This window comes from Silurus meridionalis, chromosome 14 (genome assembly GCF_014805685.1).
Source record: "Silurus meridionalis isolate SWU-2019-XX chromosome 14, ASM1480568v1, whole genome shotgun sequence".
NCBI lineage: Eukaryota > Metazoa > Chordata > Actinopteri > Siluriformes > Siluridae > Silurus > Silurus meridionalis.
This window is the reverse complement of record NC_060897.1, coordinates 7,107,123-7,120,762: the sequence shown is the minus strand read 5'-3', so window position 1 is coordinate 7,120,762 and position 13,640 is coordinate 7,107,123. Positions and strand designations below refer to the sequence as shown.

The 13,640-nt window shown below is 35.6% G+C and overlaps 1 protein-coding gene across 2 annotated transcripts; it reads left to right on the top strand.

The window, feature by feature from the left end:
- Positions 1-12,314, top strand: eps8l1a (eps8 like 1a). 2 transcript variants are annotated; one of them, XR_006927862.1, is made up of 15 exons: positions 1-324; positions 3,482-3,563; positions 3,697-3,737; positions 4,417-4,549; positions 4,717-4,805; positions 5,146-5,220; positions 5,759-5,907; positions 8,177-8,321; positions 8,398-8,444; positions 8,644-8,743; positions 9,751-9,885; positions 10,091-10,217; positions 11,241-11,400; positions 11,522-11,649; positions 11,740-11,760. XR_006927862.1 is itself a non-coding variant. In XM_046866393.1 (15 exons), the coding sequence occupies exons 2-15, from the start codon at positions 3,482-3,484 to the stop codon at positions 11,824-11,826; spliced, it is 1,503 nt and encodes a 500-aa protein (XP_046722349.1). In that variant the 5' UTR covers positions 3-324; the 3' UTR covers positions 11,827-12,314. The 2 variants fall into 2 exon arrangements, 1 of the variants encoding a protein (XP_046722349.1); XM_046866393.1 differs by having other exon boundaries at positions 3-324; positions 11,517-11,649; positions 11,740-12,314.
- Positions 12,315-13,640: the final 1,326 nt, after the last annotated feature.

Below are 13,640 nucleotides of genomic sequence, written 5' to 3'. Positions count from 1 at the left end.
CGGTGTAGGCGTGTGTATATGCATATGTGCATGAGTGTGCTCAGATAGAATTGCTTCCTGGAATGTGAATGCTCGTGCATGTAAGAGAAAAACAGAGACAGCTTTTAATTGATCTATGTATTCCAACTGTCTATAATTCTGATCAATCAGCTCACACATTTAGAGCAAGAGAAACTCAGAGGGAGGGAGAGAGCAGAAGAGAGAGAGATTTGTCAGGACCTGAAAGGTGTTCTTGTTTTTCTTGTTTTCTGCATTTCTGCATTTCTGCATTTCTCTATGAGGCGTAAACAGAAGATGTGAGACTGACGCATATCTTCTTGTACGGTAAGATGTTAACTTATTAATCCATTTCAGTAATATGTGTTTTAACAGAGCCGGTCTAAATTGTGATTCAATTGTAAATGACTGTATGTTGTTGAATGACCACCTGATATTTAGCAGTATCTAAATAAATGTATTTATACACAGAGGCATAAATGTTTTCCAGTTTGAGGTTATTTTAGTTGACACATGTTACAAAATTGCTTTGATTGTGAACCTACTTTATGTTTCCCCTCACTATTTAAGTTGATACTAACAAATTGGTAGATCTTTATAAAGCAAAAACCTGTTAACATTGATGCTAAACACCAAAGCTAGAACAGTTTTGCCATAAACGGAATGTAACTTGCGCAATCATTGGTTCTCAAATTTCGTATAAAACAACCACAGTGTTTATATAAGATTGCACACACTTACAGGATACGTCTTACACCTTTTTACAGGTTCTTTAGAATGAAAATGTACTACATTGATGGCATTTACAAGACGGCAGGCATAAAGACTTTTAAAGATTTATGGGTACAACATCCTGAAATATACCGGCAAAAAGTTTTTTAAGAAGCCCAAATTTTTTAAAACGTTTGCGAACCAATAGCCTTGATTATATCATTCTCCTAGATTTACATGTTCCTTGAGACATAATTAAATGACATTTTTTACAGCAAATGAAAAAAAGAGACATTTGATATCAAGTCGAAATCCAAATTCCTGCTAATTGTGTCTTCTATTACCTGCATAAATACAACTGATACTGGCCTATGTTTTTATTTTACATCTGGTGTAGATCAGGTTGCTGTTTTCTTTTTAATTAAAGGAAGGTTACCAAAAAATGAGATGAGATAACATCACTTAGACTGGAAAGTTCCACTGCATTCTGTGGAGTGACAGAAATGCAGATTTTGGTGTTTACTTTGATCTAGCACGTCCACCTCTTACTAACTAGCTAATGCTTTTTAGTTAAGATCTGAGATTTAAGAGAAACTGTCTGTTAAACCATACAACTCCTACTCTTCAAATCCTCCACGGAACCTGATTTAACTCATAAAGGACATAAAGACACGAATGACAAATTTACAGGGAATTTTTATATAAGGTTTCCAGTGTGCAGAATAAACACGGATGAAATGCAGGTGCAAAAGTCTAATGCAAATAGACAAAGATGTTTAATTGTGTACTGAATAATGCATTTTAGTAGGAAATTAAACATGGCATGCTGTTAGTGGGAATGATGATTATTGTGTGATGCAGCCTATGTTACTGTTAAAATGTTGACGTCTATTATTTTGCTGTAACAGCATATTATCCTTCTACTTCTCCAACTACTTCGATTCATACTATTACTCTTACAACTCCTATGACACCTTCTCCAACTACGTACTACAACTAGTACTCATGTTCCTACTACTACTACTACTACTACTACTACTACTACTACTACTACTACACCTTTAATGAATACTACTACTCCCAATACTACTAGTACTCCTAGTCCTACTGCAACTTCTATTACTCATACTATTATGAGTACTTTGTACCCTGCACACTGACAGTAGTCATGCTAAATCTAATCTATTACTCTAACTACTCCTACAGTACTTCTACTACTACTCATGCTCTTACTCAAACTATACATACTATATCCCCAACTCCTCCTCCTATTAGTTTCACTACTTCTAGTACTTTTACTACCACTATTACTGCTAATACTTATATTTATACTATTACTATTATTACTTTCATATACCTACTACTACTACTCCAACTACTCTTACTACTCCTAGTCCTAATACTGCTACTGTAACCTACTAATTTTATTACTCAAACTACTTATTCTCTTCATCCTCTCCCTATAACTACTCTTAATTATGATCCTACATCTACTTTTCTACTACTTTAACTACTCATTGTATTACTTTAACTACTCATACTATACCTCCTCCTTCTCTTCCTTCTACTCTTTACTACTCTTAATAATAGTCTTTTAACTAGTTTAACTACTAGTTTTAATATCATCCTCCTCCTTTCACCCCTCTTATGACTTCTGCTATAAATTAAAATGAAAAATTGTATGCATACTGTATAATGTGCCTTACAAACATCTGGCACATTTCAGATTTTTTTTATTGATAGATCTTTATATACATATACACTCTTACAGCGCATTTTCACTGATCATGGCCTATTTATAAATTTGTTTGTTGTACATATATTTACATACTTAACCGCGCTATATGCACATCTGTTAGATGCTTAACTGCATTTTGTTGCTGTGTATTTGTACTATGCACTGACAATAGTATAATTGTTATATCTATTTATTTACTACCACTGCTTCTCAGAGGTGGGAAGTAATGAAGTGCAAATACTTCTTTACTGTACTTAAGTAGATTTTTCTGTTATCAGTACCCTTCACTATTTCTCTTTAATACCTTTAATACTTTCACTAATTACATTTTTTACACAAATATCTGTACTTTCTGCTTCTTACTATTTACTATGATCTATTTTCTACTTTCTATTCTTTGCTTAGAATTTCTTAGATTTCTTAGAATTATCTATTTCCAAAACTTTAGTTTTAATCTATTTGGTGACATGACCAAAATTTTTTTATCTTATTGAGAACCAACCTGCTACTGGTGTATAATTTCCTGGCTATCACACACCACAGATGTATGCTAGCCAATGAAGCTAACAACAGACAAGGCAAAAGCAACAAGGGGCTAATGTGTATGAGACAGAGGGAGTCGGTGATGTAAACATGACTGAGAACAGAGACATTCCTGATCACCTGATCATCATCATCTTTTCTCTTCTTGTGTTCAATATAATGGGTGTTTATCCTGGATACCTTCATTAGAAAATATATAATATCAATATTTAAAATGATGTGAGGTTCAGGTAGTAGTAATGGCTACTTGTTTCTTAAGTACATGTCAGAGCCCATAATTCTTTACTTTTACTTTAGTGAAAAAGTGTAGTCAGTTACCATTTTAAAACATCTGAACTTATACTTGAGTGAAGGATGTGTGTACCTTTGCCAACTCTGCTGCTTCTACTCCTATTATATTTCTCAGATATTGCATGTGACAGGATGATCAGACAGCTAACTCACTACAGAGAAAACAGTTTGAATAATCGATATCTCTTTGTTTCTCTATAGATGAATCCCCCAGCAGTTGTTCCCAGAAAACATTCTTTAATCAGACCTTATTCTACAGAGGGCCGGCCCCCTCATTCACGAGGTGTTTCCTTTATTTTACTGGCTGTTTGTGGAACAATTATTCTGTTCATTATTTGTTTATTTTTTAACCAGCAAGGAATATGAGACATGCTCATGTTTTTCTTATGCATTTACATTACATTTTCTTTCCGCAGTGAATGGAAAGGAACGAGTTAGACAACCAGAACATGACGTGGTGTGTATGAACACGTTGTCAAGGCATATGTACTATATGTATATATATGTTGGTGATGATTTACTTCACCATCTTTTGCAAATGTTTGTTTACAATCACAGTTCCACATAATCCATCCATCAGTGGAAAGGGACCACTAAATGTGTCCACTAAAAGCTTAGCTCAGCAGCAACACTGCCTGTACTGTGTGGTGTTAACGTGTGAGCGTATGTGTGCAGTTTCTAAAAAAATGCATTTGAAACACATGATCTTATTGATGAAGCCTTGTGGTGTACAATTAATTGTTCAAGGTTCCAGGTAACTGATTAAAACAATTGGGGGTTCAAACCCCAGTATTGCCAAGATGCTACTCTTGGGCTCTTGAGCAAAGCCCTTAAACCCCCCCACTGTTCTCCAGGGGCACTGTATGATGGCTGTCCCTGCACTCTGACCCCAGCTTTCTAACATTGCTGGGATATGCTATAAAAAGAAATTCATTGTGCTTTAATGTACATTGCATAATAATGTAATGTACTCCACTGATGGACACTGATGGGTGGAGGGGTATGATAGGGTTTCAGTTAGTACACAAAGTGTGTGCATTTATATGACAGGTGCATTTGATTTAGTGGCCACTGATTATAGCTAAGGTGGATGTGTATTATATTACATGGTAAAGAGCATACCGTGTGTCCCTCAGGAGCTGGTAAACCACTGCATTTCTGATGTGGAGAGCTTCATGGCCCAACTGAAACTGGCAGCTGATGCTCAGCACACTCTGGAGCAAAACATGAAAAAAAACAAGAACAGCAAGAAGAAGAAAAAGCAGGGCTGTAAGCGAGGAGTGAGACAAATTGATCGGGTTGTGTAATAGCAAGCCAACATGATTGTTTTTATATAATGACTGTGATGTGTGTGTTTGTGTGTGTGTGTGTGTGTGTGTGTGTCTGTGTGTGTGTGTGTGTGTGGGTGGGTGTGTGTGTGGGTGTGTATACTGTAGATGATGTCATGGTGACAGAAGTAAGCCTTCCATCTAAGCAAGAGTTTGTGGACATTTTCCAGAAGATTAAATACTCATTCAATTTGCTGGTAATGTAATCACATAACAGTTTCTCGTTTTTAAATGTGGTGTTTGTTATTATTACAATATAATAATAAGATTGTAATATTATTATGTCATGATATTAACCTAAAAAAAAAAAAAAAAAAAAATATATATATATATATATATATATATATATATATATATATATATATATATATATATATATATATATATATATTTTTTTTAATTTATTATTTTTATTTTTTTATTGATATTATAACAATAATAATATAATAATTGTAGTAGTACTAGAAGTAATAATATTCTCCTTATTCTTTACATTGTTTTAGTTTTTAAATACAGCACTGTTGCTTATTATTCTAGGACTGTTTGAAGACAGACATAGCAAATCCGAACTCTGAAGAGCTTCTACATCACCTGTTCATTCCTCTCTATCTGGTTAGTGTACACAGAAACTGACAGAAAATAATTACAGCTAATATATCTTTATTCATTTACTTCACCGTCCCTACAATGAACTTGGAAAACCTTTCCAATGATGACTCCAGACTTTCATGCAATGATAATCAGCCGATCATACGGCAACAAAAAAAGTACATATTGTACATGATCAAAGTGTGGAAATGACACGTTTCTAGCAAGGTTTTAAGACACTTTCTCCTCATGATATGTGATGTTTACAGTATCAGAGCCCAGGCAAAATCATATAGATCGCAATCTTTGTTGCAAATTAGCTTATGCTTGTACTTTTACAGTGGATAACTGCCTAAAAATGTAGCCCTATCTTAAAAAAGATTTTAAAAAATTACAAATAAATTCTGATTATTTAACAGAGTTACAATTAATTTATAAATAGTTTTGACTGTAAAATTCATGAAACTGCTCTTCAAAAAGGCAGAAGATTAATAAGTCTTTATATAAAACTTTATGAATATAACGATGAATTCTGTGCCCATGTATGTATGTGGGTTGCCAGATGGTCAAAACTACAGGTGGTCCTGACTTGGCAGCCGCTGTGTCCAGTCCTGCACTGACCAGTGGAGCCATTTCCCTCCTGCAGCAGAATCTCACACATGAGGAGAAAGAGTTGTGGAGTTCTCTCGGCCCCAACTGGACCCAGGCAAAGTTAGTATCCCAGGTTTTTACTCATTTCAAAGGACATAAACCATTCTCCGTTTTCTGTAATATGAAGCCTGACCACAAAAATTATAATTACCCTCAATGGCACAATTCTCTATTTACAAAATACGCTACACATTCAACATTCAACATTATACATGGCGCTGAAACATTTTTGTGATCTAAATAGAGCCTCGGGGGGCATTTCTGTATGTTTTTGTACTCTTAGTGTTTGTGCATGTGTGTGTGTGTGTGTGTGTGTGTGTGTGTGTGTGTGTGTGGGTGTATGTGTATGTGGGTGTGTGTGTGGGTGTGTATGCTGTAGATAATGTCATGGTTACAGAGGTCTAGAAGTCTTTGGACACTGAGCATCAGGCTCCTTTAGGATGACTCTTAATTTGGATAGTCCACTTTAGACACAAGAAACATAAAAGAAACTATTTACAGACTGGTTTACAATCTGTGACATGACTGCACCATTATATATATATATATATATATATATATATATATATATATATATAAGAGACTTACATAACAGGGGACCAAACCAACTTACAATTACCTCATTTGTACAATTCCTGCAAATACATATCAATCAATCAATCAATTTTTATTTATATAGCAAATAACATCTACCAGGTAGAACCTAGGTGCTAAACAAAGTGCAAGAGGCAATGTGCAAAACAGAAATAAAATTTGAATTAAAATAAAAGTAGTAAAATATACAATATCATAAAACAAAAGTAAAATGTAAGAACTTAAAACAGAAGAGAAATAAAATAAGCATTAAAACACAACAATTAAAATAAACGTTCAGAAGCAGACGACTAAGCACACCCTCAACTAGACAACAAAGACTTTGGTGAATAAGTGGGTCTTTAGTTTAGCTTTAAAAGTAAACAATTTTCTTTTAGAGGTGAGATCAGGAGAGAGGGAATTCCAAAGCTTAGGAGTCGCTACTGAGAAGGCACAATCACCCTATGATTTATATCTTGTTCTAGGCACTTTAAGCAAGACATGATTAGAGAACCTAAGAGTTCGGCCATGGGTGCGCAGAAGGATAAGTTTAATTAAATAGATATGACTTCACTTAAATAGATATTAAATACATATGATACATGAGAACTTGAGAAGTGAATTGCCTTGTTTAAATGCCCAGCAGTGGGAGCTTGGCAAAGCTTAGGCTTGAACACAAAACCATTGAATCAGAAGTCTGACATCTTAACAATTCAGCTACCATTTTCCTGCATATCCTTGACAGATACCAACCAGAGAGAACGAAGGCTGGATTGTGCTCCAATGTAAAGACATGTAAACTGGCTAACCTCATATCTTTTATATAATTCTTGCTGTTGGCATGTAACAGGGCAGCGTAACACACTATTAAAGCTCTATAATATATTAATATTAATATAAAATAATTTCTAATTTTGCTATCTAATGAATGTATCCAGACTAAACAACCACCATGTAGAGCACAAGCAGGTGATCAGGAATGTCTCTGTTCTTAGTCTTAGATCATTGTTTCCCTCTGTCTCATCCACGTTAGCCATATTTCTTGTTGCCGTCTGCCTTGCTTGTTGTTAGCTTCGTAAACTAGCCTACATCTGTGGTGTGTGAGAGCCAGTGGTAGGTGGAGAAAGCCTGACAATTACAAGAAATAGGTTGATGGGTTGCAAACGGAGCCCAAATAGATTAAAACTACAGTAACGAGCCTGGTTTGAAAATGTAAGTACAGATATTTGTATAAAAAAAAATGTAATCAATGAAAGAAAAACGTTATCTGAATAATAAATTGTGAAGTCTGGCCTATAGACTACTTGTTCCTTTCACATTCACTTGGCTTGGATGTTTAATTAATGATCAACATAAAAGTGGTTCACAATCAAAATTTCCATTTTGTGTGATGTTGATTTTTGCTGATTTTCTGTTAAGTATGCATTGACGTTGCAATATGGGAGTGTCTAATATCCATATAGAAGGATTAAGTGTCTTTTGTGTGTGTGTGTGTGTGTGTGTGTGTGTGTGTGTGTGTGTGTGTGTGTGTGTGTGTGTCAGCTTCTGTACAAATTCTGATGCCTAAAGCAAAAACTAATAAACAAAGAACATCACACCCAAGACAACCTTAATACCCTAATACCTTAATAACTGCTCAGCTGAACCTGACTAACACTATGATTATTCTACATTATATCTAAGTCTCTGTGCATAATACTGTGATATATAATTTAGCCTAATTTGAAGTAAAAACACACACTTGTGTGTTTGACAGTTCACAGCATGCAAAATCAGCACCCCCATATACTCCGGTGTTTCTGGACGGTTGGAAGCCTGATGAACTTGATGCGAGCAGTCCGGCATTTAAAGATCCTCTCGAATCTCAAAACAGACAAGATGCCATGTTGAGACACCCACAGGTTTTTACCTTTACATTCACACGTACTTGATTTTTCATGTATCACTGTTTTCATTATATTCTGCCTGTCGTTTTAGTTAGATATTAACCAGCCATCATCACCTGTCCAGCTCACAGAAGAAAGGTAAATGCTAACTATTGTGAGGCTTCACATACACATTTCATCCTGGTTTGATACACAGCTAAACAAATTATTTGGTCCCACAGCATTAGCTTATCAATTTATTATACTGATGTTTTCTCATACACAGCTTCAAATCATAATCCAAAAACCTGTATTATTTTATAAAAGAGAAAATAATTGTGTTTGCTTTGTTGTGCAGTGCTGAAATTCCACTTCCTGACCAGGTGTACCGCTGCAGTTACGACTTTGTGGCCCGAAATAGTAGCGAGCTTTCAGTGCTGCATGGTGAAACTCTTCAGGTACACACACACACACACACACACACACACACACACACACACACACACACACACACACACACACTGCATTCAGCTTACTGAAAACTTTTAAGAACTGCCACATCGGTTTAAAATTTAATAAACTGTTTCAAAAATATATATTTTAATTATTATTATTATTATTTTATTAATTTGCAAAATGCAAAGTGAGCAAACTAAAAATATTTTTTAATTAAATCAATATTTGGAGTAACTTCACATTGGCATCAAAGCAGCATCAATTCTTACATTGCACACTTTTGTACACTTGCACAATGCCAAAAAGCCATACCTCTGCCATGGAAACAAGGCTAAGTGTCTCAACTATGCATGAAAACATAGGAACTGGAGTGCAGCAGGTGCTCTGGACTGATGAGTCAAAATTTGAAATGTTTGACTGTAGCTGGATGCTGTTTGCTCACCAGGCAACAGTGTCTGCAGGCAACAGTGAAGCATGGTGGAGGTGTCCTTAATGCTGAGAAATACAGGCGGATACTTATCCATCATGCAATACAATCAGAGAGGTGTCTGCTTGGCCCCAAACCTATTCTACTGCACAGCAACAACCCCAAACATACAGCCAATATATTTAAGTGTCATTAAGAACTATCTACAGCATAAAGAAGAACAAAAAGTCCTGGAAGTGATGGTTTGACTCCCACAGAGCCGTGACCCCATAAACATTGAGTCTGTCTTTGATTACACGAAGAGACAGAAGGATTTGACAGAAGGACTTAATCCACAGAAGATCTGAGATTAGTTGCCCAAGATGTTTCGAACAACCTACCTGCTGATTTCCATTAAAAACTGTGTGCAAGTGTACCAAGAAGTATTGATGCTGTTCTGCAAGCAAAGCATGGTCACACCAAATATTTTTGAAAGCAATCCTACTTTACATAATTTCTTCACTCCTGCCTAAATCCTTTGCACAGCACTGTATAATATATAAAGTCTTTTGTACGTGTATATCTGTTCGTCTCTTTCCTCAGGTGTTGGATGCGTCTAAGAGGTGGTGGAAGTGCAGGAACAATTACGACCAGATTGGATTTGTTCCATCGAATATCCTGGAACCCATAAAAGAGACAGAGCCAGAGTACAGCGTGGTCATGCGCAAACCATCTACAGTAAGATTTATGCATTTTTCTGTGTAAAGACAAACACATACCTACTGTAAATACAGTCATTCCCATTGACCTATTGACATATACCATTGACCCATTTATCCCAATTTGTGAGTAATAATAATAACTTCTCAGGATTTTGCCTGAGGAAAATTTTACCTCATTAACATAAAGTCAATATTTTGACTCTACAATTCCATTTACTTAGAATGTTCCCTTGTCTCCTTCGGGATTTGGGCGCTTTTCATATATGGCACCCAGTCCAGGGGGAGATCAGGCCCACATCGAGAACCGTCCCATCAGCATGCCACCAATGGGAAGTGATGGAGAGAGAGGTAACTTTTTTTTGCCTCAATGTTTCAATTTCAATTTATGTTTCAGCTTTTTTTCACATTTTAATCAAGAGCACATGTGGTAGGGCTACAGGGCTAAATGTGATAGTTGGAAAGTGGTGGAAGAGCACAAAACATGTACTTGAGTTAAAGCAAATGCACACTAGTTAAATAAAATGCTCCCCTTAAACTTTCATTTGAGTAAAACTACAAAAGTATTTGCCTTCAAATGCACTTAAGTATCCAAAGTACTATGATTTATTAGAGTTATAATGTCCTTGTGGAAAGAAAGACACGGGTGTTCTGGCAGGTTTGGGTCAGGAGTTTTTTTTATCATTTATTCATCTAAAAATGTTCTGCTTGCTGATGAACTGATGCTGAACTGTACGTTGGTGATAAGTATATACACTAAGCGTCAATCAAAACCAATTTTAAACAGAGCGTGTGCTCTACCCTGATTGGTGGCTTGCTTCTGTACATGCTTGACCAATTTAGTTTTTATCCACTCATAAATAAAAATAAATGACTGATTTCACAAAATGTAGTTGAGTGAAAAGTACGATATTTCATTTTGAAATGTAGTGAAGTTAAAGTAAAAATTTTCCCGAATGGAAACACTTCAGTAAAGTACAGATACACAAAAAAAGCTACTTAAGTACAGTCATGAATTACATTTACTTTGTTTCTGTCCATCAGATGAACACCAGGATTCCTCATTTTGAATATAGAGATTAAATTATATCTGGATAAAATGAACAGTTGATTCATGTGTACCAACTTTTAACCAATGTTTAAAAATGATTCATTTAAACCACTCTTTATTAATGATTGTAGTTTTTACACTCACTGTATGGACTCCATTAATTAATGTAACTGCAATCAGATTTTTTTGTGAAAACTGTGGCAGTGAAAACTAATGAAGAAAAATTGCTCAATTAGTTAAAACAAAAATATCAATAGGTCAGGTTTCAGAATATAAATGCTGAATAAAATGTGAGGTTCTTTCAAATATATTTCTATCCTCAGTAATGCTCATGAATAATGAGCTCGCACAGCGACTGGCTAATGGGAGACCGGGACGGCCTTTGGTTATCAACAAGGCCAATGACACAACAGTACCTCTCAACTACAACTCACTTCCAGATGAGGTACAGGAGTGGCTCAGAGGCAAAGGATTCAGTGATAAGTAAGGCTTTCTCTCCTATGTACAGTGTATCCACTAATACACACATTCACTTCAGGCAAATATGTACACGCAACTAAGGTACATGTAAATCTGGTACATCTCTCTCTTCCTCTCAGCACAGCAACTAGAATGGGGGTCCTCACCGGCGCTCAGCTCTTCTCTCTGAGTAAGGAGGAGCTGTGCAAGGTTTCTCCTCAAGAGGGGGCCAGAGTTTACAGCCAGATCATGGTGTTAAAAGCTCAGCTGGAGGTGCTTTGCTTACACAAAAACACACACAGAAATTGTATTGGTGGGATGCACTCAATATAACATTTGCTCTTTTTATTTCTCACCTTTCAGACTAAAAATAATGCCACTGAGCTGCAAGCAGTGATGAGAAAACAAAAGATGAAAGTGGACCCCAGCATAGATGGAGAAGAACTTTGATTCATACACACACAAGCCCAGTTTATACTTCTGTATCAACATGTATTTGTGTACGTGTGCCACATCTCAGACAGAGGGGATGTGGGCAAGACAATGCAAATGTTTATTTTGCACTGTCTGTGCACCTTCTGTGGATTTTTTTAATATGTGTAATGTTCTTCCATGCACATCTTGCGTAAACTATAAAACCTAACAATGTATTGTAAATAATAATACATTTCTTGCTCACATCCAGTACTTCCATCTATTGACCAGAGACAAGCTCTTGTTCTCCAACTACGTTTTGAAAGTGGGGTCCATTAATAATATATACAGAACTACAGAACATGACAGAAGTATAAATCAGCGCGCGCACACACACACACACACACACACGCACACTTTTGTTTATTCATAATAATAAATTATACCTTCATCACCAGAAATCTACTCCCATCAACCACTCCTGTCAATGATTTATCCAATAAATATATACATTTTAAAGAAAATAACTTTATTATTTAAGTGATTTTATTAAAGATGTTTAAGTTGCAGCCTTTAGATACACTTCTGTGTGAATGTACTTATTTTTCTACATTTTATATACTGTACATGAAGCAGTGTGCCATGAAAACAATAGTAATTCCCAAATCCATTTATTACAGTCAGGTTATAACAGTTGGAAAGTAAAACAAATGTCATGTCTATATAAGCATGGAACACTTGACAAATGACTGTCTAAATTAATGTTTAAATTACAGTAAATTAAAGTGTCTAATAAATTGAACTTTTTGTATACAGATTCCTGAATATATTTCTAAAATTCTGTGTACTTATCTATCAAATATAGATTTGCAACAGTATATAGTATATACCTAAATAGTATGTAATAAACTCAAATATAACCTAGGGTATATACCATGAATCTACAATTGTATACAATGATATAGAAATAATACAGCATGTACAATGTAGAAATGAACTGCATGATTCAACAGGGTTCAACAGGGGAAAAACACTTTGGGTGAGAGGCCGTCACTGAGTCTGCTGGTTCTGCTTGGAATGTTTCTGTATCTCTGTGTATGGAAGGAGACTGAACAGCTTGTAATTGGTAACCTTAGAAGTCCATAAAATTTTGTGCTCAATGCAGACACCTACTGTGTTTGACGGTGTCCAATTGCACGTAATCTGCTGTTACCTCAATTTTACTTTTTACCTGTTTTTAGGAAAAACATATTGAAAGAAATGTTGGCCTGTATGTACATGTTTTCATTCTACCCATGCCGAAGCCAAACCTGAGTCCGCTGAAAGCCTGGATAAACAGATTAAACAGGTGGGATCAGGTGTTTGATTAAAATGAAAACCACCACCCACTCTGAATCTTTGTGGATAAGATTGGACATGTCTGGTGTTTCAGACATTCAACTTTCTTGTTTTTACCGTTCATTATCAGGTGGTGGATTGTAAGCTGGTGATATACATTCCTGGGCGTAGAAGAAGCCATGCATCAAAAAGGGATAGTATGAAACAAATTATGAGACAGAAAATGAGCTGAACTCAAGCAAATATATAAAATAAACAAACTTATGGGATAGCGATTCAATTTTGATTTCATTAGTTGTTGAAGCATTGTGGGTAAACTTGCAAACAAGCTTTTCACATGAAGAATCTGGCCTTTTAACAACAATTTATTTTGATCATTATACTGATTTTTCCTTTGTGTTCAATTGAACTCATGAGAGACGGCATCACATTTGTTAAATTCCTATTTTTCTGACAGATTTCCTGGTAGCAACCGATATTAATATTTAGATTGATGACATTTGGCAGACACC

What these genes read in the sequence shown, in the direction of transcription:
- eps8l1a (XM_046866393.1), top strand. Translation starts at nt 3,482, where the DNA reads ATGAATCCCCCAGCAGTTGTTCCCAGAAAACATTCTTTAATCAGACCT. An exon ending in CCGGCCCCCTCATTCACGAG is followed by an intron (nt 3,564 to 3,696) that starts GTGTTTCCTTTA and finishes TTCTTTCCGCAG; the next exon opens with TGAATGGAAAGGAACGAGTT. An exon ending in CCATGTTGAGACACCCACAG is followed by an intron (nt 8,322 to 8,397) that starts GTTTTTACCTTT and finishes CTGTCGTTTTAG; the next exon opens with TTAGATATTAACCAGCCATC.